This window comes from Mesoplodon densirostris, chromosome 2, assembly GCF_025265405.1.
Source record: "Mesoplodon densirostris isolate mMesDen1 chromosome 2, mMesDen1 primary haplotype, whole genome shotgun sequence".
NCBI lineage: Eukaryota > Metazoa > Chordata > Mammalia > Artiodactyla > Ziphiidae > Mesoplodon > Mesoplodon densirostris.
In genome coordinates, this window is record NC_082662.1 from 109,427,974 (window position 1) to 109,451,824 (window position 23,851).

The 23,851-nt window shown below is 46.4% G+C and overlaps 1 protein-coding gene across 2 annotated transcripts; it reads right to left on the minus strand.

Moving 5' to 3' along the window:
- Positions 1-703: 703 nt before the first annotated feature.
- ACP6 (acid phosphatase 6, lysophosphatidic) lies at positions 704-19,657 on the minus strand. 2 transcript variants are annotated; one of them, XM_060086961.1, is made up of 10 exons: positions 19,005-19,657; positions 11,792-11,920; positions 11,543-11,673; positions 10,882-10,961; positions 7,720-7,807; positions 6,734-6,866; positions 5,390-5,490; positions 3,184-3,279; positions 1,535-1,700; positions 704-887 (listed from the first exon to the last, which is right to left on the minus strand). In XM_060086961.1, exons 1-10 carry the CDS (start codon positions 19,221-19,223, stop codon positions 744-746), a joined length of 1,287 nt encoding a protein of 428 aa, XP_059942944.1. In that variant the 5' UTR covers positions 19,224-19,657; the 3' UTR covers positions 704-743. The 2 variants fall into 2 exon arrangements, with proteins under 2 accessions (XP_059942944.1, XP_059942953.1); XM_060086970.1 differs by lacking the exon at positions 19,005-19,657 and adding an exon at positions 18,724-18,915.
- Positions 19,658-23,851: the final 4,194 nt, after the last annotated feature.

The following is a 23,851-nucleotide window of genomic DNA, read 5'->3' on the forward strand; positions in this document are numbered from 1 at the left end:
CCGCCAAGCGAGCCCTCATCCACGCTCCTGGAGCTCCAGCCACCAGAAGCAGGTGCCCTTCCTGCCAGGTCTCCACAGCAGGGCCCCACCTCATTGCCCAGCAACGTGCCCTGACCTTCAAGCCTGCCTTTTACGTAACACCACTTCCTTCTTGCTTACCTGGTGAACTCCTACTCCCTCATTTTCTCTGTTCAGATCAGGACAGAACTTCCCAAGAAGCATTTAACTGCTCCCCCCAGCCCCTGCCAACTGGGGCTGGGGATGTCTTCTCTGTACCCAAGTAGCCCCTGATGTACCTTATTACAGAATGAAATATACTGTATTGTTATCACTGCCTCTCCTACTGGACTGAAACAACTTGAGGGCAGTAACCTTTCACCTTTATAATGATCACTACTTAGGAGGTGCTCAATATATGTTTGTGAAATGAAGATAAGAAAAAAGAACTGAAGTCCAAACCCACACTCCATTCTACAGGGTCACGATGTCCCCAGCCTATGTCACAGGCAGCTGCTTCTGGCCATGGAAATCAAGCCACCAAATAGGATATATCATTCTGGTCTGGTCTTACACGCCTTTTCCTTTCAAGAAGAGACCTTAATATACCTACAGGAGGGAACTACCCTTCCCTTATGTTAAAGTACCTTAACCCTTGTTCCTGCCTTTCCCAAACACAACAGCTGGAGGCATTGTGTAAAGGCATTTTATTTAAAAAATCAACACATCCTACTTGTACAAATCACTCACTCTCCATTTCCAAGTCCCATCACTTGGGCTTCAGAGCAGAGTGTGTGGTATTTTTCTGGGCTCAAGGTATAAATTGACATGGTGTTCAAGAACTTGTCCAGTGGACAGAGCCGGTCAGGGCAACCTTTCGGCACCTGCTCCTGTGGAAGAGACAGAACTCAGCAGGGGCACTGAGGACCCTGTCTGGCTGTCTTCAGCTGTGTCCGGAGTTCTGAAAGGCTTTGACCCAATGGTGTGTGTATATACTCATGTAACAGCCAGGAAGGCCCCATTAACTGGTCAACTTCCAGATTAAAAGCACTATGCCCTGCTTGTGAAAGTCCCTCCAGAACTGTTGGTTGTTGAATTGACTGGGAAAACACACTCATGTTTACTCCTGAGCTGGGAAGGCTAAAGCTCTAAGCCGTGGGGAGTGCTCTAGCCCCTGCCCTGGACAGCAACCTGCTGAAGCAGCCAAGGCACCAAGAGTACTGACAGTAAACATCACCTCCCAAAGACATCATCGTTAATTTTCAAAACAGGCCTCACGGTCAGGGTGTTACATCCTGGCAGAGACACTCAGGAAAAGAGAAGGGCGGTCCTGTTCTTAGAAGGTAAGGGATAAGGCCCAAGTCCCAGCCTGCCACTATATGCCCAGTTCTGCCTTAACCCTGGGCCACAGCCTTGAGAGGATTCAGAGAGCTCAGGTGCCAGTGGAGACTCCCTGGGCCCGAGGAGGGAGACTTGGTGCTAAACCAGGTGGGTGGGGTCGCCCAGCCACCTCCCAACCCCACCCCAGAGCTCTTACCTCCCCACGGTAATAGAGCTGCACAAACCACTCCTTAGACTCCCGGTGCTGGTAGAGTTCCATGGTCAGGTCCACAGCAAACGGGGGCCATTTGTGGTCAAAAATCCCCAGGGCCATTAAGAGAGGCATGAGGGTCACATCATGAGCTGCATAGAGGTATAGCTTTCTGCAAGAAGAAAACAGTTCTTCACAATTAATTCTTTACCTTAGGACTCTGGAGGCCAGGACGCTGCTGCCTGCGCAAGTGAGGGAACCAGTGACATCTACAAATCAGTTGAGCCTACTAGAAAAACTCCTTTGAAGTAGATCGTGGGGAGAACCCTCATTCACACGCCCCTTGTTTTCAAGAGGAGGGATCCCCACTGGAGTAGCTCTCTGCCTGACCAACCACCTACTCCTCCCCCGGTAAGGTTTGAAGAAGAAACTGGGCATGTATGGCACAGCCCTACCTTCCTCCTCTCTTTGGGACCCGCCTGCCTACAGCAAATGTTCTTCCTACTCGCAGCTGTGTGATGAGTTTAGCAGAGCAACCTCTCCTTGTTGGGGAAGCTTGCAGTTTGGGGGAATTAAGTCCATTTCATTAATATGCCTGTTTGGTCCTCAATACATTCTCTAAATGGGCTTTAATCAGTAATAAAGTTGCCTTTTAATCTATATCTACCTGACCCCTGTATCTGTCTCTTGGGAAACACTGAGGATTTTATTTGTTGACCCCCAACCTAGAAGGCTAGCATTGGACCCTACAGTACTCTACAGACACAAGGCCGAGGCGGGGCAAGGTGGCAAAGGCCAGTAAGAAATATATTGTCATTGAAGGTCTGTGAAGGACAGGGAAGGGCATTCACATGATTTGCTATTATAAATCTAGGCCCAAAGTTCCTGAATGTTCCTATTTCAACTCACTGTCCCTTACCTTTCCCACACTCATTGAGTATTTCTAACTACGTACAATTCTTTCTCTCAAGAAGTCAGTCTACAACAGTCCTTCTCCAATATTAGGGCGCTTACAAACCACCTGGGTGTCTTGTTAAAATGCAGATTCTGATTCAGTGGGTCAGGCTGGAGCCAGAAAATCTAACAACCCCAGGTGACAGTGAAGCTGTTTATCTGCAGACCACACTTTGCTTAGCAAGTACCCAGGACACATAACATTCCAAATCCGTCGTCCCTAACCTGGGGTTCCAGGCACTCCAAAAGTGGCAGTGGAGGTTCACAAGCCACTTCCAACATTTTTAAATGCCCAATAGAAATCCTACCTTCCTGTATACTCAGTGAAGGTGTTTAAACAATCTATTAAGCAATTATCAGTGTTTGGGGCTATTATAATACCAAATCAGTGTGATGTCCTAATTAGCTACTCCAGTGGACACATGTTCAATTAGTTTAAAGAAAAAAAAAGGAAAAATAAATTTAGGGTTCTTTTTTACTAAAATAAAATTTCCGAACATGGTAGGACAGGTGTGGCAGGAAGAAAGGTAGAAATGTTGTGAATGTCTCTGGGACACGTGGCCTCTTAAACATCTACTTTCGGTCATTGACAGACTCGTTCTTGCCCTGCTAGAACCTGGGTTCTCTCCCTGCAGCCAGACACCACCCCGTCCCCCCCCACTGCCCTCAGCCACACCAAGCTGAGCTGCTGGGCCAGGTACCTGGTCTTGCCGGGCGGAGTGGCAGGGTCCACGACTTTCAGCAGGTTGCTCTCCAGAATGTGGAGGAATTGGCCCACTGCCATCTGAAGGCTTTCCCTGTGGCAAGTAAACAATATTTAAGTACACAGTGGGCACTTGGCACACAAGGGATGCAGGCTAGTTCTGCCCCCTTGAACCTCATGAGCCCAATGAGACAGAGTTGAGAAAAGATAAGGGATGGATGAGGGACAGTGACAGGCAGTAAGGAGAAAAACAGCACTGCCACAAGTCTGAGGGCTCTCTGTGCGCAAAGACTGCCAACAATAACAGCAGCAGGATATAGACCTGATATGAACACAGCTGAGACAGGATAAGTCATGGAGAACTAGGCCTTCACGGTTAAAAGAACAAAACTGGGAAGGACACGGTGTAATGAATTCCAGGAATTCCAGAAGGCCCTTAGAAAAGCCATCCAAAGGAACTGCCTAAATTACACTTCCTACGCTTCTTTGGAATTTAGACCATAAGGACTTTCCTTATTTATTTAACAAGAAGTTCAACACTAGTGCTCCCAGGCTTGGAGCTGTGGCTCCACCACTTTCATTCTCAGGACTGTCAACCTCATGATCACAAGGTGGTACCTCTACTCAAAGCATGTCTTCTCACAGTAGCAAACAAAGCTGAAAGATGGGGCTAGGAAGTAGCAAAAAGGCTTGGTTTGGGTACCTCGCACTTTTTATCAAAGAGGAAAAAAAAACCTCTCCCAGAATTCCCAGAACCCAATCACTGACAAAAGGAAACGGGGTTGCCATGATTGGCTTAGACCAATCTTTATTCATGGTGACTGGGTAAATGGCCACCTTTATAAATCAAGGAAAGTTGAAGCAATAGCTGAGGAGTATGCAAATACGCTTTCCAGAAGAATGTGTGCAGGCCAAGCCAAGGTGGATGGCACTGTGAAGTTGTAACCATTTGTCCTTGAAGAAACATCAGTTTTATGAAACCAGGGCTAACGGAAAGAAGAATGGATCAGGTCTTGTTTGAAACACTTTACACCAGGAGAAAGCAAACTATGGCCATGGGCCAAATCCAACCCACCTGCCTGTTTTTGTAAATAGAGTTTTACTGGAACACAGTTATGCCCATTTGTTTGTGTATGATCTATGGCTGCTTTCACGCTACATGGGCTGAGTTGAGCGGATGCAACAGATAATACACGGGCCGCAAAGCCTAATATATTTACTAAATATGTGTGTATGTGTTGGTGGAGGGGAAGGCAGTGAGTGACAATTTAGGTCCAGTGGGGCCACTTCAGGAAAAGATGAGGGAAGGAGACAAGTCACAGAGAGTGGCAGCAAGCTGAGTGGCGCGACTGGAGCCTTCCAGATGCCCGAGGCAAGTGCAAAGTGGACACACTGACTCTGCGTGGGAGAAAAGCAGGCAGAGGCTCCTATGCTTATGCAAGACCAAGCAAATTCTTGAAATGTCAGCTGCTTTTTCCTCCCACTCGTCTTCCCCAGGACTGTTCCTCTACTTCCCATCTCCCCTCTCCACCAAGTCACCTATTCTGAGGACAAGCTGAATGCTTTGAACTAATCATGGAAAGGTGTTTTTTGAAATTTGGTAAGAGAGGCACTCTCAATTCTGGTCGTCAGGAAACAGGTCTTCTAAAAACAGAGCCCTAAGTACCAGTAAAATAGAGAAAACAAAGGACTGGCGGTCAGAAGATCTGGGTTCAAGTCCCGCATCTGCCACTTGCTAGCTGAGCCTGGGCAAGATAGCCCACATCTCTCAGGTCCAGTTTCTCCATCTCTAAAGCGAGGACTTGGACTTGTCAGGGATAATGACACCTACCTCACAGCGAGAACAGGAAGGTGGTTTGTAAACTGTAATGTGATGAATAAAGTAGCAATAATGATTCTTCCTTCAGCATCCCCCGCCACCCGAATCTTTTGAAACTTAAAGCAGAGGAAGAAGTCAGTGATTAAGAGAAACCCAGTCGAGTGGTGGGTCCCGGGTCTGTGTTAACAGTGAATGGAAGCACTAGGTCACTAGTCCCACCTAGGGCCGAGTCCATTCAGAAGGCCAGCAGAATGGGGTGATCTTGGTCTCTGCACACAGAGACACCAGCTAACAAGTGTGAGCAGGTCTGATGAGCCCCGTTCCCCACACACGGGGAGACCTGACCGAACGTGACTTTATGCCAGCAGCTGAAGAGGCTCCTCACCTGTCTTCCCTTTGCAGGATGTACAAGGCTGTGTCCACCGCTCTCCGCTCAATCATCCATGCGAACCTCTTCAGCGTGGGGCAGCTCAGGAGGCTGTGCACCTGAAAGGTCCAAGGGTACAGGTTTTGAAAGAAATGCTTCTCATCCACTGAGACTGGTAGCCAATCAGCTTCCATGGAGCCCTAGGGACCTGTCTTCTCCTGGGGAGAGCCTTAACAGCTCAAAAATCTATGTCCCCAAGGCCTGTCAGAAGCTATTCCTCGAGATCTAAAGGCCCAGGAAAAAAAATTGTTTTTCCTCTTTCTGATACTCCTCATCTACCCCAAAGTAAAAAAACATTTGTATTTTCTTACGCTAAAAAAAAAAAAAAAAAAAAATGAATAGAATACAAGGCGAGGAATTCATAAATTTCTACTTGGCCTTCATTTTCCCCAAGATGATTTCTAAAAAGTATGCCATATAAATATGTTATATATGCAAACTCTTATTTAGTAACCTTAAACCTATTTTACGCATAAGCACAAGGTGCATTTCTGCCTTCAGGGCACACCGTCAACTTCACAAGAGAAGGAAGGAAGATCCAGGCTATACTGCCTTTGGGTGTCCGACTTTTTTTTTTTTTTGCGGTACGCGGGCCTCTCACTGCTGCGGCCTCTCCCGTTGCGGAGCACAGGCTCCGGACGCGCAGGCTCAGCGGCCATGGCTCACGGGCCCAGCTGCTCCACGGCATGTGGGGTCTTCCCGGACTGGGGCACGAACCCGTGTCCCCTGCATTGGCAGGCGGACTCTCAACCACTGCACCACCAGGGAAGCCCGGTGTCCAACTTTTGAATCTAAGACAGCGTTTCCTATTGTGCGGTTTTCAGTATTTATTAGATAAACAAGATTCTATGGCTAAACAAGTTTGAGAAAAACAGACTTAAGGATTAACCAACTTTCTTTACTACAGGCTTCTCAGATTCTTTAATATGCTGACATGTGTATAGACTCCAAAAAGTGATACAATAAAGAGGGATTCCAAAATATTTAGACAATAATCTCTCCCTACCGTCACCCACCCCACCCCTGCCTGCCCACGTAATACACACTCACACCGTGAGCATTCTGGTGAATGTGCTTTAAGAAACTCTGGTTGAGAGTTAAATTTCTGGGATCCTAACCCAGTAAGGGGGTCCTCCTTGATTGTTCCCTAACCCTCAGTTCCCACGTCCATTCTGTCTGCAAGTCCTATCACAGCTGCCTCCAAGCCAGGAGGTCTCCACCCAGTTCTAACTCAGGAGGCAGCCCATCAAGCCTCCCCCAGGGTCCCCCACCACCAGGGCCCGAGAAGGACAGCCAGCCCACCTGCTCAGCAGCCATGTTGTCCAGGAGGGTGAGGAAGTCCACTCCATCGCTACTGGCAATGCCCATCCTTTCCTTCACCTTCTTCAAATCCTCTGAGATCCCTGGCTGCAAAGAAGCAGCCTGCCTCCGGCCTCTGCCAAAAAATAAAAAGTTATTCTTTATATTTCATCATACTGTATAGTGATTAACAGTTGACAAAGTGTATCTCATTCTTCATTTGGGATCTCATTTAACCTTCAACGATGACTCATTGGGGTTAGCTAGTATTATTGCCATCGTATAGATGAATAGACTAGGACTCTATGAGGTCAAATGACTTGTAAAAGGAAGTTAGTATGTACCAGGACTAAAATAATAACCTGGATTTTCCAAATCCCACTCTAGCATTATCAAAAACAGTGCAAGCATGGCCAGGTCTGCTTGAAAACAGCCTTCTCCTTCTTCTGGGGGAACACATACTACATAGTCTTAGTGCAGACCAGAAATACCTGAAACCTGAAAAGTGCCATCAGCCCAGACCAATCTATCCTACACGGCAGAACGTTGGTAAGAAAAGGGGAAGCTGTGTCTTCTTCTGCTTGTCCATCTGGATTTGCAGTTTGATGACTGACTTACTCATCTTTATTTAATCATCTTTTCTGTAAGGTTCTTCATCTGCCCCATCTGAGAGCATTGAAGGACTGTAGAGAGGATAATGCTTGGTAAACGGCAAAGCCCCACTCATGGCTGCATACACCATCTTTCCAGCCCAGCGTGTGGCTCTCCCCAGGCATCCTGTACCTTCACTATTAGCCTGTCACTGGGAGTAAGAGCTGCCTCACTTCCTGGACAGTTGATGTCAGACCTGAGCTTAATGCAATCTCTTTCATCCCTTATCCACCAGCACAGCCAGCCTGGGCAGGGCCTCAGTTCAGGGAGCGCCTGCCAGCTAAGGTGGTAAAACGCTGCCTGTTCACCCCTGGTGAGCAAGAATCAGGGGCAGTTACCTGGTTCTTTCCCGAAGGTTCCGGCAGTTTTGGTAGTTTGGGTACAAGACTTCAGAGCTGGCTTCATCAGTGTGGATGATGATGGGTCCTGGGAGGAATGTGGGAAGCACGGGTGGGAAGCGGCTTCAGCTTGTTCTTCCCAGCAGCTCCACCCCCTTCTTCTTCTCTCTGTCTATACAGACGGAGCTGCTCCCAGAGGCAGATCATCCCCTTAAGGACAGTGAATGCCTTCAACATGCCCTGGCCTTGCCAACAGGAGCCCTGCTGTGGTCTGAGCAACGGAGAAAGCAGTAGCAGCCTTGTTTTGTCCAGCACAACCTCTCCTGCTGGGCCACCTATAGCCGAGAGCAGGTACAGGTGCCGATCAGACTGGCACATCCATGACCCAGTTCAAAAAACATCACCTCGAGGTACCACCAGTACCTGGGGATTCTAATAAAGAACGTGTCCTCCCTCACTTTATCAGAACTAGGTGACATTCTTGCTTCCCAAAGTCCGATCCTATAGGCCAATATGGTGACTGACATGACAATCACAAATTCTCTCAGACCCCATGGCCTCGCCCAAAAGAAAACCCAGGCTTCCAGATGAACTACCAGGAACCAAAGATTAGACTACAAACAGTGTTTCTTACAGACCTCGCAGCAGCTTGCTGCTGCTCAGAGCTCACGAGGACCCTTGTCCCATCCAACAATGCCCCAAAAAAGTGCTCTAACACCTTCCCATGCTTTGCTCTGTGCCAGAGATGGCAATGGCCTGTGGTAGCGCCCTGTTCTACACAGCTCAAGCCTCACCTTCTCTGATGGCAGAGAAGCTTTTTCGAATTCACTGAGGTCAATCCATGGAGTGATTAGGTGAATCTAAACCCCAAAGAGCTATTATTTCCAAACAAATTATTGATAGCCAAAACCTCAGTATTTAAAAGTAGCCTATGGTGACTTGAGTAGAATACCAGTATTCAGACACACTTTGTTGGTCTGGACAGAAAAAGGAAATCAGACTGAAAGTCATGAGTTTAGGCCTGAATCTATAACTAACCCGTAGGATGGCCCTGGGAAGTCACTTCCCTTCTCTGGGGCTCATGTGTAAATTGAAGGGATGAGACTAGTATCAGCAATTTTCAATTGTTTCTAAAGCAGTGGAAGCTTTTTTCTCCCACTATTAGATAAGGTAATAAAAGAAAAGGTGCTGATGGCTTCAAGGTAGGGGTCCAAAGTATAGTCTACCTGCATGCCCCAACCCCCTCCTTTTCTGTAGTTTCTGACCCCTCTGAAGAATCATGGGGTTCCGCACGAAACATTGTAAAAAAGAACAGACCAAATGATCAGAGGCCCTCTCCAGATACACATGTTTTCTGAGAAGCAGGAGAGCACAAGAGTGAAGAGTATGGATTGTGAAACCAGACTGCCAGAGTTTAAATCCCAGCTCCTCCATTTACCAGCTTTGTGTTCCTCAGATAGTCATTTAGCCTCTCTGTGCTTTAGTTCTCTTATCTGTAAAATGGGGATAATGTTACCTACCTCACAGGGTTATCACAAGAATTAAAAAAGTTAATATCCGCAAAGCTCTTAGAACAATATTTGATGTATAGTAAGTCCTTTAAATGTGAGAATAATAGTAATTATGATTTAAACCTCTAACTAATACGTGATAATTCCTACCTGGTACCTGACACTAGTGTCTGGATAACGGACCTACAGTTTATGATAAATAAGGCACATTGGAGTTGGCACTCAGATATGCATTGAATGAATGAAAGACCAAACGGTGCAGACCAACACCTTCCAGCTTCCCCCCACCAGCCTGATTCTCTGTAGTTTACTCAAAACCTTCTGGGCCTTCTCTAGGATTTTACTCTTGAAACAATATCCCAAAGTTGCACCAATTCCACCAATGGTAGCACCTTGTGGGGTTCTTAGGTCTATTCAAATCCCTTGATACTGGCCAAGGCATAGAAGTAGCTGTGACAGGAGTCAAACTGGACTGTGAGGATGTCTGGGTCCAGTGCAGGGAGCAGCTACCCAGGCAGCCACACCAGAGGCTGGCGATGATACCACTTCCTTCCTTGCACCAAGAAACACCTTTCCTACCTCAGTTACACTTTAGGTGGTTCTGAGGAGAGGACATTTGCCTTTTAGAACCTGAGCAAGTGAACAGCTTTCAGAAGGCCAGGCACTATGGATTATTCCTAAACTCAGGGGCTCTCAAGAGGTGCAGAGCAGCCCATCCTGTTTGCTTTATGTTACTTAGGCTCACTGTTTGTGTTCAGCCAACTTCAGCCAGAATTAGCAGCAGTACCCAAGCCAGCTGGGGGCAAGGCCAGCCTCCTTTGGCCTGGAGGTTCTGTATTTTACAAATTTTTTAAAAGCCTGATGGAAGTTTTATCTCTATTTGAGATACTGCTACAGAAGCTAAAGAAAATAACAAGAACCTCTGCCTTATGGCATCGTTTTAGTATTTTAATATTGGTGAGGTCATGATGATCTGAAACTCAGACCAGCAATTAAATATTAATTTCAATCAATTACAAATGACAAGATATGGCTTCATTTGATAGTCAAAGGGCCTCAACACATGAGATACATAAAGGAAAATAATAAATGTAGCTCTTGGTGGTGAAAAGGTTGAGAATCACTAGCTGTGCTCATTCACTGGCTGAATAGGTCAAAACCCAAACTCGACAGATTTTCTTATCTAGGAAAGGCGGTACGGAATACTGTTAATACCATCTGGGTCATGCTGTGGATTATCACCAAGACCAGGGCAGTAGCAGCAGACCCAGGTCCCAGCAAAGTGTCCCTCCTGCCCTCCTTCCTTTTCAGCAGCATCTCTACTAAACAAAAAGGCCCCAGTACTGTTCACAAGACCTGGCTGGGGCTGCCTCACGCAGCTTGTGTAGACGCTTGAGAGAAGAAGTCAGGAGCCAGAGGCGCATCAGAGCAGCTGATGCATTGCTGCAGGTGTGCAGGTCAGGCTGGCAAGGGCAGCAGCAGGCCAGACAGGGAGGGGCCTGCCAGAGGAGTAGGTACACCATGGAAGCTACATGAGCAGGAGGAGAGAGACCAAGGGGACAGATACCAAGAAAGAGAGAGCGGGGCTTTGGAAGTGAGAAGAAAAGGCTCCTCAGGGACAGGGGCTGACTCATAGACCCCAAACTCAAACCTTCTTTCTGACATTGGAAAAGCCCAGCCAACAAACACCGGGTAGACTCCAGATTCCGATATATGTTAGTGGAACGAATGCTGGGGAAAAAAACAAAAAGGTAGATTAACTCATAAAAGGAAGATTTATATGTACACTCCACCTTATTCCACAGAGCAGCTGGGAGGCTTTAAAGACTACAGAAGGGGAGCTATAGGGCAGGGAAGTATCCTTTATCTCTCTGTGGGATGGCTGCCCAAGGGATCTGAAGGCCAATGAATGTGACCTCCGGTGACCACTTGTTCACTGAATCCTACTGTACTAGGGTAACTGCTCCCAGACTACCTTGGAGGTTCTAACAGGGGAGAGCAGCTTCTCGTATACCCTTGACCGGAGAACGGTCCTCCTCTATTGGGGAAGGTCGTCCTCTTCGACCGAGCGTGCAGCTTCAGGAGGGACACACATGGAGAGGTGGGAGAGGAAGGGGACACCCGCCTAGCTAGCCAGATCAGCAGAATCAAACCCTGGCAATCAATGGGATGACAGATGTCACAGCCAGATCACCCTCACATCCCCCCAGACTACCTTGGATGAGAGTGGGAACCACCTGGGGCATCAGGGCAGGTTTTCTCATGCTCAGGACCTTACATCGGGTGCAACATCCCTTTTTCAAGTGACTCACAAGACCTCCAGTGGGTTGAAGGTTGGCGAAAGAAAGGGGACGTCCTCCACGTAGTTCTTCCTCAGCCTCTCTCCCAGGGCAAACATTTGCTGCATGCCCACCTTGGTCAGCTGTCCAGCAAACATGCCCCCCTGAGGTGGGGGAGGAAGGAGAGAAGAATGAAAACACCTGGTGGCCTGCTAACCTCAGGCCAGAGCAAACCATCACAGCTCTGCAGGGGGCTTCCCAGAGCAGGGAAGCATCGCTCACCTTCAGCGTGGTCTCATGGTACCGAGAGTCGAAAGGAGAATGCGGTTTCGGGCCACCAGCTAGATTGGTGACTGTGTAATCAAACCGAGTTTGGGGTGGGACCTCTAGTAGCTGGGGTTTCCACTCTACCTGTTGTGACCACAATAAACAACACATTGTTTAAAAAGGTTCTTGAAACTTAGAGCATTAATATCCAGCAGCACATAGCTAGAATCACACTGACACTAGACAAGCAACCTTCCTATGGGAAGGAAGGAAAGAAACTTTAACTCCAGCTCCAATTAAGGGAAGAAAAGACTGCGATTTATTATTCCAGGTGTGCTCAGCCCAAGTCCTGTTATTGCTACACTAGTACTCACTGTTAAGGTGTTGCTCTGGCACTAAGCCCAGACTGAAGTAAAGGGGAGAAGCAGGCAGAGTGCCGTGGCGAATGAATGAATGAACTAATGACGGAATAAATGAATGAATATGATATAATCTCAGTGACCATATACTTAAGAATTTTTAAGAAATCAACCTGCAGGCTTTTATGGCCCCTCCTTAAGGACTCTTGTAACTACTACATATTTCCCTTCCTTTCATCCAACTTCTCAAATAAGTAGCTGCCCTCTAAGAAACCTTCACTTCTTCACCATCTTCCTTTATTCCTTGCAGTCTGGCTCCTGCCCCAACTGTACTGATTTTCAAAACATAACAAGTAGTCATAGGCCTCACAGCTCCAACTGCCCATAAAATGCTTACACGCATTGAGTCCGATGTGATGACTTCAATTTTAAAAACAAAAGTTTTGGGTTTCCCTGGTGGCGCAGTGGTTGAGAGTCCGCCTGCTGATGCAGGGGACACGGGTTCGTGTCCCAGTCTGGGAAGATACCACATGCCGTGGAGCCGCTGGGCCCGTGAGCCATGGCCGCTGAGCCTGCGCGTCCGGAGCCTGTGCTCCGCAACGGGAGAGGCCACGACAGTGAGAGGCACGCGTACGGCAAAAAAAAAAAAAAAAAAAAAAAAAAAAAAAGTCTTTTCTTCTAATCCCATATACCAGCCCCTCTTCCCAACTGACTATGATTCTCAAGGCTACCCCAATTCTCCTAGTTCCCAAGACTCAAACCTCTGACTCGCCCCACTGCTCCCCCATCCCCACCCCAAACCCTGTAGATCACTGGCTAGAAAAAATGTTACTCCCACTGGTCCTTCTTTTATCTTATTATTAGAGTATAAAACCTTATTACCTCAGGCAAAGTGCTGTGACAGGCTCTCTCCCTCCCACACCCCAAACCATATATACATAACCACCTGATTAATCTTGCTAGGCCACTCTCATCATATCAATAGCTTTTTCCTAATGTTCCAAGAGGGAAGCATCTGCCTTTCAGGACTTTTGGCCCAGCCTCTGTCCCCAGCTGTACTGCCACTACGCCTTTCTCTTCCCCTACCCAGGCCAGACCATACCCCCCGCTTCCTCTACATCTTCTTTCAGCTTGCTTCCCTTGCTCGGAGGGACTCCTGTCCCTCTCTGTCCATCCAGCTTCTCTCCAAGGTTCAATGACAGCTTAGGCCTTACCTCCCCATCTGTGACTGCTCCAGCTTTCAGTGGTTGCCTTCTTATCTGAATTCCTACAGCACTTACAATATATAACTCAATTTCTTACTGCTTCATTTTGTTTTAAAACTAGCATTTGAAAACCTACAATGTCACACAGCATTGTATTTATCTTGGTGCCTCCCACAAATATCCCAGGAGACGGCTACTGGGAGTCCCAGGTCCATTCTTCCAAAAGGCATTGTCTCAGCCTCACCTGCACCTGGTCTCCAAACACCTGAGCCTCTTCCCCTGCTGGTGCTACAGCAACTGATATCAGAAGATTGGGTGTTCAGAGCTGAGATCTTCTTCTTACAATCTTTTAATCACTGCTCCTCCTTTCAAAGTTCTAATACTATAACTTCCCTTCATAAAACCCTTCAAGGGCTCATGGCTGCATGATGGCCCCTGCCTCTCTCTCTTCACCAATTCTTCCATGCCCTACACACTTCTCTTCTAGCCACACAACTCTGTTTCCTAGAACACGATCCCCACACCTTCTGACCTTTCAACCTCATGTTCCTTCTACCTGGAATCTTCTTTTCCCTTTCGTCTGGAAAGACTTCTGTTCATTCCACAAAACAGCTTAAGTGTTCCCAGAAGCTGTGACCTTGGCCCTGTGCTCTCACAGCAGCCTCAGTGGATCTTTTTGGTAGCCTTTACCAAACTGTATTAGACAAGTCCCTTTACTAGTCTGTCCTGCTCAGTAGACTTAGCTCCTGAGAGCAGAGCCTGTGTCATCTATTGACCTCTGCATTTTGGATGTCCAAAAAAGGGCCTGGCACACAATAGGCATAATTAACAGCTCCAACAGGGAATTCCCTGGCAGTCCAGTGGTTAGGACTCTGCACTTCCATTGCAGGGGGCACAGGTTCCATCCCCGGTTGGGGAACTAAGATCCCACAAGCTGCACGGCCAAGGGGGGGAGAATAGCTTCAACGATTTGCTAGATCCTGTGGAAGATACCAAGATTGAGATAACATGACCCTGCCTTTTTTGGATTTTCCGGTTAGTAGAGACAGCAAGCTATGTATGTAAATGATAGCAGAACTAAAATAGAAACTATGTGCTACAAGAAACCAGAGGAAGGCCACAGTAGTTCAAAGGCAAGACAGACCTTCTCTTCTGGCTGAGGATTCAGGAAAAGTTTCATGGAAGGAATGGTATTTGAAATGAATAGGATTTAGAGAAGCAGAGACCAGGACTTGAGAGTAAGAGGTAGGTAAGAAGAGAGGGTGGTATTCAGAATTCTAAGAATAGGTAGAAAGCTTGAGCAAAGCAGAGATGGGGAAGAATATATAGAGGAAAGAAGTGGCTTGGTTTGCCTCAACCTGGGAGTGGTTTTCAAACTTTTTAATTAGCAGATATCAGGTTGAGTTAGATTTGTATATTTAAAGGCAAAAACTGGAGTTCCTCTAGTTGAAGTAGGAGTGGGAACTCAGAACGCCAGCCACTCAGCATCCCCTTCGCCAGCAGGCTCCATAGAATAGTTTGAAAGCCATCAGTATAGATCACAATTGAAATGGAAAGACTCAACGCAGAAAAGCCAGTTTCAAGATGTCTGCCATAGAGCTGGTGAGAGCCTAAGGCCTCATCTAAGGCAGCAGGAATAGAAGGGGTGGAGTCAAGACTTTTGAGTCAAACCTGGCAAGTGAGTAGAGAAAAGCTTTATTTGGAGGCTATATTGGTAGATAAACAAGAAAGAATAAAGAGAAAATGACTGTGATTTTGAGTCTGGGTGCCTAAGCTAGTAAAGGGTAATGGAGGAACTCCTTGACTAAAACTAAGGCCAAGACAGAAGAATAGCTGACAAACTGAGTTCAGGTTTGTACAATTTAAGTTTCAGACACCTCCTTTGAGTTCCCAGCACTCCCCACATATTCCTATAATTGGAATCTGTTTTGTCTCTCTCCTTCATCACATTGTAAACTCTTTTCTCTTTTACAGCTGAGATTGAATTATCCATCCTTGTGTCTAAGCACAGGTCCTGATACCAGGTCCACAGGGCCTGCTCAGCCACACTAAGAAACCTCCTCCTGTTAGGTGCATTCACCAACAGAGGATCTCTGGTTTTCCTAGGAGATGACTCCTGGGGTCTAGGTCATGTCAAGTCTAGAGTATACATTTTCATATTTTCAAGGATGGATGATACATGAGCTCCATACATGGTGACCATCCCACATACACACTCTCATTCTTGTGCCTGCTTTTCAGCTTCGCAGTTAGTGGCAAAGACTAACTTTATACTTTTATTTATTTATACTCCATTTTCAAGAACTAACTTAAAGTAAGTGGTAGCAATACCCAAAATATAGTAAGATAAGCAATTCAAAGTAGACAAGAAAGACAAAAGCAAATGAGTATATAGGGACCAAAATATGGATACAGTAATAAAGTTTCTCAAAAAAATACATGCTATGAAGATCCATATACTTACTGTAGGTGGGCCAAAAGAGTCAGCACTAAGCTTTCTGGCTTTTATGTACAAGGAGAAACTTGATCAGCTACACAAGCTTAAAGATAAAAGCAAGGCAACTGTTCAGGAGAAGCACACCATTTCTCATGCTAACAGACAAATTCCTCCCAAGGGTCCTCATAAAGAGGATATAATGAACATCTTTTCAGTAGTCGCAGCAATGAGTTTTGTGGGATTGTTTCTCATTGTTCCCTCGACACAGAATGATAGCATCTCACCAAAGCACATTTCCGTGAAGACAGTACTACACTGGGATCGATATGCTACATTCAGGTAAAAGAAAAAAAAATCTATGTAAAAGTAAACAAGAATTTCCAGGTGTAGCTTTTAGAATAAACTAATGATTTGAAACCTTGCACACTGCACAGTAGTATCACTGGGAAATTTTTTTAAAGTTACTGATGCCTGAGCCCCCTCCTGGGCTAATGACATCCAGATCTGGGGATGGAGCCTCAGTTTTTTAAATGCTACCCAGTCCAGATAATTCTAAGTCTTCACCAGAGGACCTTTTACCATATCTGGATGCTCTGGGTCAATTAAATCAGAATCTCTGGGAGACAGACCTAGGCATCAGTATTTTTTAAAACTCCCCAGTTGAGTCCAACATCCCACCAAGGTTAAGAATCACCACTGCACAGGAATGAATGGATTGACTGGCACGTCCTTTGTGTAATGCTTCCTGAAAACTGCTGCTCTTAGTTGAGTTTTGAATAAGTATTAATCAACACTGATACTGACATTATCCTTCCTAGCTCATCTACACTAACAAATAAATATGGACCCAAATGTCTTCATGAACAGTGGCGCTGGAATGGGTTGGACTTTATTTTATAAAAACTGAGGAATCTTCCTGGGTTGGGGGCTATTTTGCCATCATATAGAGAGGTGCTGAGGGAAATCCAAAAGTAGGGCCAAATTTATCTTTTGAAAGCGTAGCTGGACCTAATCTAACAACCAGAAAAAACGGACAATCAAGTTCCAGAGCACAGATACAACTTTTAGGAAGATAGATTAATTCATCAGCCATTCAAGCCATAAGAAAACAACTCAATAAAACAATTAATTTTAAACAATGATATTTTCTGAGGATTTGTGAGATAACTGAATGGATTGACTTGTCACATAAGTTTATCTATAAACTAGTCAGAAGTCTAGAAATATCTACCAAAGGCAATTTTAGTTTTAGAATTGTTGTCAAAGTCCTTTCTGACTATAATTAATAGCAGAACCACGAAGATTAGAAAATACCAATAACAACCTCTATTAAATTGGAGCTTGAAAAAAAAACCTGACAGAGAATATCCAGAAACAAGTTACAGGAGGCTGATGATACTTGCTTATAGCCTAAGTTGAACAAGAGTTGGTTCTACCCCTCGCTTTTATGCACAAGACTTTATACAAGATAACCAAAGACGTTCAGTGCATCTGCCTAAAGTCTAGAGAATGTGAGCAGGCAAAAGAGGTAATGTGCCTTATCTAATTGCAAAATAACACCGAGGACTCAGATTCTTTATATTTTTTTGGCTACAAAGACAGAAATTGAATGAAGCCAGCAGTCTACCTGAGCTACAACTGCCGCTTCCAGCATAAAGGCAGAAAATACCTATCACACATCCACTGGCTCAGGAGAAAGCCCTAAAAGAATCTAAATGTTTTTCTGGGTCCTTTAGGGAGCACATATACTGTCTGTAGGAGGTAGAGGCCTAGACATTCAGACTTTTATTCACTGCCACCACTGATAACTTTGTCTTCTGTTCTTGTATGTTATTTTCCATACGGCCTTTCTGTACCGAGAATAAATGGCGAAGAGAGGGGAGTACATAAGAGATGGGCTATGTACAAAACTATAAGGAAAATTTAGTGACCTAATATAAAAAGGCAAAGTAAGAGACTGAAAAAAAGGTCAAAGTATCCAAAAAAAGGAAAGAAAGAAAGAGAAGGAAAGGAATGGAATTCAGGCACCAGATAGAATGTGGTATAGCCATATAGAAAGGCTAACTAGAAATCTGATAATAGAATTAAATGCCTGCCAAATTTATTCATTTCTGTGGGAAGTGCTTTAGAGGTTTGATTTCATGTGTGGCCAGCTTTAAAAACCGGGTTTTCAGTTGTACAATGTGAGTTGTACAACCTTGAGGGTTTCTTAAAAGCAGCTATCACCATGAGTATGTCTAGTATCAGATTTGGACATCCTGTTGAACCTGCCCCAACATCAACCTGGAGAACCAACAATGCAAAAGCACCCCACAGGTTAAGTTTGACACCTGGGTGCCTGGGTATTTCAGGTTTCCTATTTATCTTCACTAGGAAGACAGTTGTTTAATCACAGGCCTGCCTGCTATGAAAGGCCAGAGATCTTTACTGGCTCTCCCCACGAATCAAATCCAGAAAGGGTAATCATTTTCAAAACTGACTACTTGTACTTTAATCATAATTATCCTGACCAAAACCAGGTAGATTTTAAGACATAAGCCACAAGACTGAACAACTAAAAATTTTTTTTCCTACCTCAGATTCCTTCCACAATAGGTTTAGGAACCCAAAATAAAAAAGGAGAGCTCCAAGATACAGCACTTGTTACCAAAAAAATCTTCAGGATCTCAAATGGTATCCAGCAAACCCTGAGACAAAGCTGCAGTAAAATCTGTTCCCAAAGGTATTAACCTCCGTTATCCACTGTGATCCCAGTTAGGGTGGTTCCTGTCACAAAGGTCCCTGCAACTCTTTGACAACCGTCAAAATGGTCACACATAAATGCACTACACCCTTGTACTCAAGTTCCCACAAATATTTATTAGAAATGCAGAATCTCAGGCCCTACCCCACGTCGGCGGAATCAGAATCTGCATTTGAACAAGATCCTAGGAGATTTATACGCACCATGGGAAGCACACTACTACTTCTAGCTGTGCTTCATCACAGCCATCGGGGGGCGTAACTGGAAGTTTCCGGTCTGCTCAACAATCCGAGAGTCCGAGGGGTCTTGAGGGGCGGGGGCGGGCACCAGGCCAGCACCTTTGTTTTCCCTTTGTCTGGACCCAGCCCGAACCCCCGCTCCGTGAGCGTAAAATTCCAAAGGTGGTGTGTGTTGGGGCGAAGAGCCCGGCCCGCCACTGGTTGGCCACACAGTCCTCGCCCCGCCAGCCCCGCCGATCTCTCACCTGCTCCTCCCGCGGAAGCGCCTTGAGAGGGCTCCGCGCCCCGTGTCGAAACACGACTTGCACCATTTTCAACTCCAGCAGGCTTCGGTCGATGGAATTCTGGTCGTCAGCCCCCCGCTGCTCGGCCAGAGCCACCCGCCGCTGGTGGAGGCAGTACGCCAACGAGGTCAGGACGCCCACCGGGGCCCACAAGCGCACCCTGAAGACCCGGGGGATCATGGGGGAAACCCCTCGGCTCCCCTCCGGGGTGAGGGTGCAGAAAGCGAATACAAGTCCTCCGCGATCGACGGAGCTCAGCAGCCGCCCCCAAGTTCCCGGGAACCGGTGGGCGAGCACATGCACCCGCTCAAGCTGCGACCGCTGCGACTCCCAGCTGTGAAGGGGACCCCGAGTGGGAGCGTGGGGGAAGAAGCGGAGGTGGGAGCAGCGATGACTCCCCGGGAGTTTTAACCAGGGTCGGGGTTGGCCTCTCCCGCCGCAGACTGGGAGGGGGAGCGGGGAGCTAAGCTCCTTATCCTTCGTCCTCTAGGGAACCTTAAACTTGGATTCCAAGTTCGGCCTCCAGCACTCTTGACGGGACAGGAACCTGCCCAGACTTCCTGGGCGGCAGTGACTCCATTAACACAGATCACTGGGCTCCACTTTTTTATAAGCAAGCTCCCACCCACTTTCTCACCCACCCGGGGACCTGCCCCAAGCGGGCCCGCGCAGAGGGGCACGGGAAAACGAGTCCCGCGGTGACTCCTATCCGGAGGCTCTGAGTTGAGAGAACTACAACTCCCACAAGGCTGCGCGCCGCGGGCCCTCCCCGGGAGGTATTACCCCGCCCCTGGCAGTGGGCCTATCCCCTCAGGCCGGCCCGTTGGAAGCCTCCAGGAACTGGTGGTCAGCGTGTGTAGGAGTGAATCCGCGAGTTTGCCAAGCTGATTGGGTAGGAGACACGAAGACGGGGTAGATAGAATTGGGTAGTGGAGCCGATTTATTTTGAGTCTGCTGAGTGTAGAAGACTTCCTTGGAGTCCTGGAAGTTAGAGTTCCTGAATTAAGAGCCAAGTACCGTTTGCGAAGGGCGGCACTAGGCGCTTTATATTTAATTTTCATTTGCTATCTCCCTTCTGTGTTTAAAGAGGCTTAAATCGTTGCAAACGTATAGAACTTCAAGCTCATTGATGTGTTTATTTACATCCAGAATATTTCCTGTGGAAAAATCCAGGCTCTGCGTGCAGATGTCCCAGTGACTAAGCACCTTAGCTAAGCCTCAACCACCTGCTGGTCTGGTTTCTCATGAATGTACAGCGGCCCCAAACCACTATTCCAGATCTTTGCAGCAGGGCACAGTGAAACCATCTGTGTCTATCTCAAGGCAAAGATCAAGTTGTGAGGAGAGTCTGAATATGTTACATTAAAAAAACCAAAATCAACAGTCAATTTGAAGATCTAATTGGCTTTATTCAACTATTCATGATTGGGCAGCATCCCATCTAGCAACTGGAGAATGCTGGGAGTGGTTGTACAAAATGGAAGGCTTTTAATAGGCAGAAAGAGGGTGGGGCAAGAAGGTACTAAAAAAAGAAAAGAAGGGTTCCCCTTCTGGGAAGGGGGCCCGCAAGGGTTTTATCATGCAGATTGCCTCTTCTGGGGGTGGGAATGGTGGTTGATGCAGAGGGACCACGTGACAGGTTACCTTACTGGTGCTTAACCAGAAAATTCCATACTGGTCCCTTAACATTACATTTCTGGGGGAGGCAGAAACTGCAATTAGACATGGGTACTAAACCTAGATAATAAATCTATGTTTGGTATCATGGGCTTTAGCACTAGTGATGCCAATTTGGGCCTGTGGTTTTCTTTTTAACACCATCCAACCAATTCTTTTATCATTCTAAATTCTATCATTGAATCAAATTGGGCAAGATGTGAGGGCAACATACTTATGGAGTATGGCTCCTGATCTGCGTCTAAACTAGTTCACTAAGCTAGAAAACTCTGAATGTCCTACTGTTGGGAAGGGTCAGTTTGGAACACTGCACATTGTCACAGTTTTCCCCCTGGCCTAGCCCATGGACTCACTTCTCAGAGTCTTACTGTGTGTCCTGATACTATTAAAAACTGAAAGCTGTTTTTCTAGCTGAAGTAAGGTATCAGGAGCACCAGACAACTCAGCTTCGGAACCTGTGTAATGAAATGTAACCTCAGTGGGGAAAGCTGTTCTCAGCAGTTGAGTGAAAACATGGTATAACTTTAGTGCAGAAGGGCCCTGGTGTTTGAGCAGCTTCAGCGGTCCTGGTTGTGCTAGCACATCAGAGCAGCTTCAAGGCAATGTAATGTTGGCCTCTGGATGCCATTCCCTTCTGCATAATGGACAGGCCACCCTAGTCCACACCCTTACCCTGGCAGCCTCAGCACAGACTTGTCAGGCATCATGAGCAGCACCTTTGACCTGGATGAGCCTGTGCTGTGGGGGTGCCCGTGTGTAGTTGAGGTGAGGAGCAGTGCTGTGGCTGCCTTAGCAACAGATCTCTGCAGGAAGCCAGAGCAAGTGAGGTTGGAAAATGACAGATTCCATGTGGCACTGTTTGTCAGCACATGGGAGACAACACTTGGGAAGCCCTGTAAATATTTGGTGTGTTATGTATGGTGGTGCTGGTAGTGTTAGTAAATTGCAGTTTAAAAGAAAGGGTAGAAATCCTGAAATCATGCTCTGGGGCTGCAGAGTGGCAAGGGTGGGGGGTGGTAGGCCGTGGGGGACTGAGCAACTGATATTGTGACCTTGGTTTTACCATCAGGCAGGTTTGGCTTGGGAAATAAGCCCTCTTCCCACCAAATTGTCCTCAGAGGGTTGGCTTTAATATTATGCCAAAACTCGGTTTGAATTATGAGATAAGAAACAACCACATTCACTGTTTTATCTCCAGTAGTGACCACAGTGCCTGAGTCATAAGTACTCCATAAATACTTGTGGAATGAAATTATAGAATATATCGGAGGAATGTTGTTGAGGACATTGTTCATTACATCACTTATTGCTCCCTATATAAATCGCCTCTTGAGAAATTTGTTTTAGTGTTAACATTAGAACAAACATTAAAACGTATGAAGATTACTTTTCCTTCACTTTTGCCTTGGCTGATAGGAAGCTTGGAGCTTAATTTTAAACTTAACCACAGCAAATATTTAGAACCTAATAACTAGTGTAACTGTGATCTTTTCCTCCAGGATATCACCCTGGATTGGAAGGGGGCAAAACTGGAGAAAGGTCAGGCTGTTGCAGGCTTCCAGGTGTGAAACATTTAGGAGGCAGAGTTAACAATAGAGAGTGAGAGGGAGGAAGGCGTCAAGGATGACTTCTTAGTTCCTGGGTCGGGCAACTTGCAGAGGATGCCTTTTACCCGGAAGGAGGTTGAGCCGAAATTAGCAAGTTAATTTTGAATATGTACATTATGAGGTTACCTGTGAGGCATTTAAGTACAAATGCCCTCTAGATTTCATGGATCTGGAACTCAGGATAAATTTGGAGTAGGAATGTATAGGTGAAACTCCTCCACGCATAGTTATTAATTGAAACAATAGGAGCAGTTAAGATTTCCAGGGTGAGTGAGTAGAGTAGGAGAGAAAGAGGGGGCTAGGACAGGACTCTTGAGTGCTACAGAGCAGGGGCTCGCTGCGCAACGCGCATAGAGGCCAATACTATGGCACTGGCTTTTGAGAAAAGAGCTTTATCTTGAGGTCGACTGATAAGGAGGCGGGAGGCAAGGCTCTCAAACCTGTCTCCTTGATCTATGGTCGGGGCAAAGTTTAAGGGGTTAGAGAAATTTCAAACCTGGATGGTGATTGGTTAGTCTTGAATTAGTCCATATGAGCTACTCATGCTGCTGGAAGCCAGGTTTTTCTTATTGAAGGACTTCTCACTTTGTAAAGGGCTCTGGTGGCAACATTTCGGGAGGCAAGTCAGGTTTTGGGGTTCAAGCCCCACCCTAAGGGAGCCAATATAAAAGGTTACAGCTGCTGACGTACTCAAAGGATTAGAGTCCCAAACCCTGGGTTACAGCCTGCGATCTTTGGATTTCTCTGCTTGTCTATGTTTGTCGGTGACTGTTTTATTTGTGAGGAATTGGCCAATAGGGTTAACTATTGGATGACTGCAGCAAAGCTTTGCTGAATCTGCTTCCTGTCATTTTGCTCTGGTTATCCTGAGGAAAAAACACCTCCAGGGCTTCCCTGGTGGCGCAGTGGTTGAGAGTCTGCCTGCTGATGCAGGGGACACGGGTTCGTGCCCCGGTCTGGGAAGATCCCACATGCCGCGGAGCGGCTGGGCCCGTGAGCCATGGCCGCTGAGCCTGCGCGCCCGGAGCCTGTGCTCCGCAACGGGAGAGGCCACAACAGTGAGGGGCCCGCGTACCGCAAAAAAAAAAAAAAGAAAAACACTTCCAAAATGGGGAATGTTACCAGTACCCCTGCTAATTTAACAGGAAGGGGGGAAAAAGAAAGAAAAACATGATCATATCAATCAGTCTAAGGAATAGAGTAAGCACAGTAAAAATAATTAGGAAATATAAGGAGTAAAATCAGTGAAATGGGAGCTAGGAGAAATCATCAATTTCCAAATGGGAGGTCAGCATGGATTAAAAAGCAAAGCTTTGTGTCTTTAGAGTGATTTGACGAAAGACAGATTAAGAGAAACAAAACAGGTGGGGCAACGTTATTAGACAAATAGATATTTTAGGAAGGTTGAGATTGTTAAGGCAGTAACAGGACAAACTGATTTTACAATATATAATTACTTGCAGTTTAAATAAGAAATACAATAGTCACTTGGCCTACATTTAGCCAACTGTAAAATAAAGCAAA

Excerpts from the sequence above, each read along its gene's own strand:
- ACP6 (XM_060086961.1), bottom strand. The coding sequence starts at position 19,223 with ATGATCCCCCGGGTCTTCAGGGTGCGCTTGTGGGCCCCGGTGGGCGTC. Across the intron at positions 10,962-11,542 it reads TTCAACCCACTGGAGGTCTT|CATTCGTTCCACTAACATAT; the intron begins GTGAGTCACTTG and ends TTTTTTCCCCAG. Across the intron at positions 5,491-6,733 it reads ACAACATGGCTGCTGAGCAG|GTGCACAGCCTCCTGAGCTG; the intron begins GTGGGCTGGCTG and ends TGGACCTTTCAG.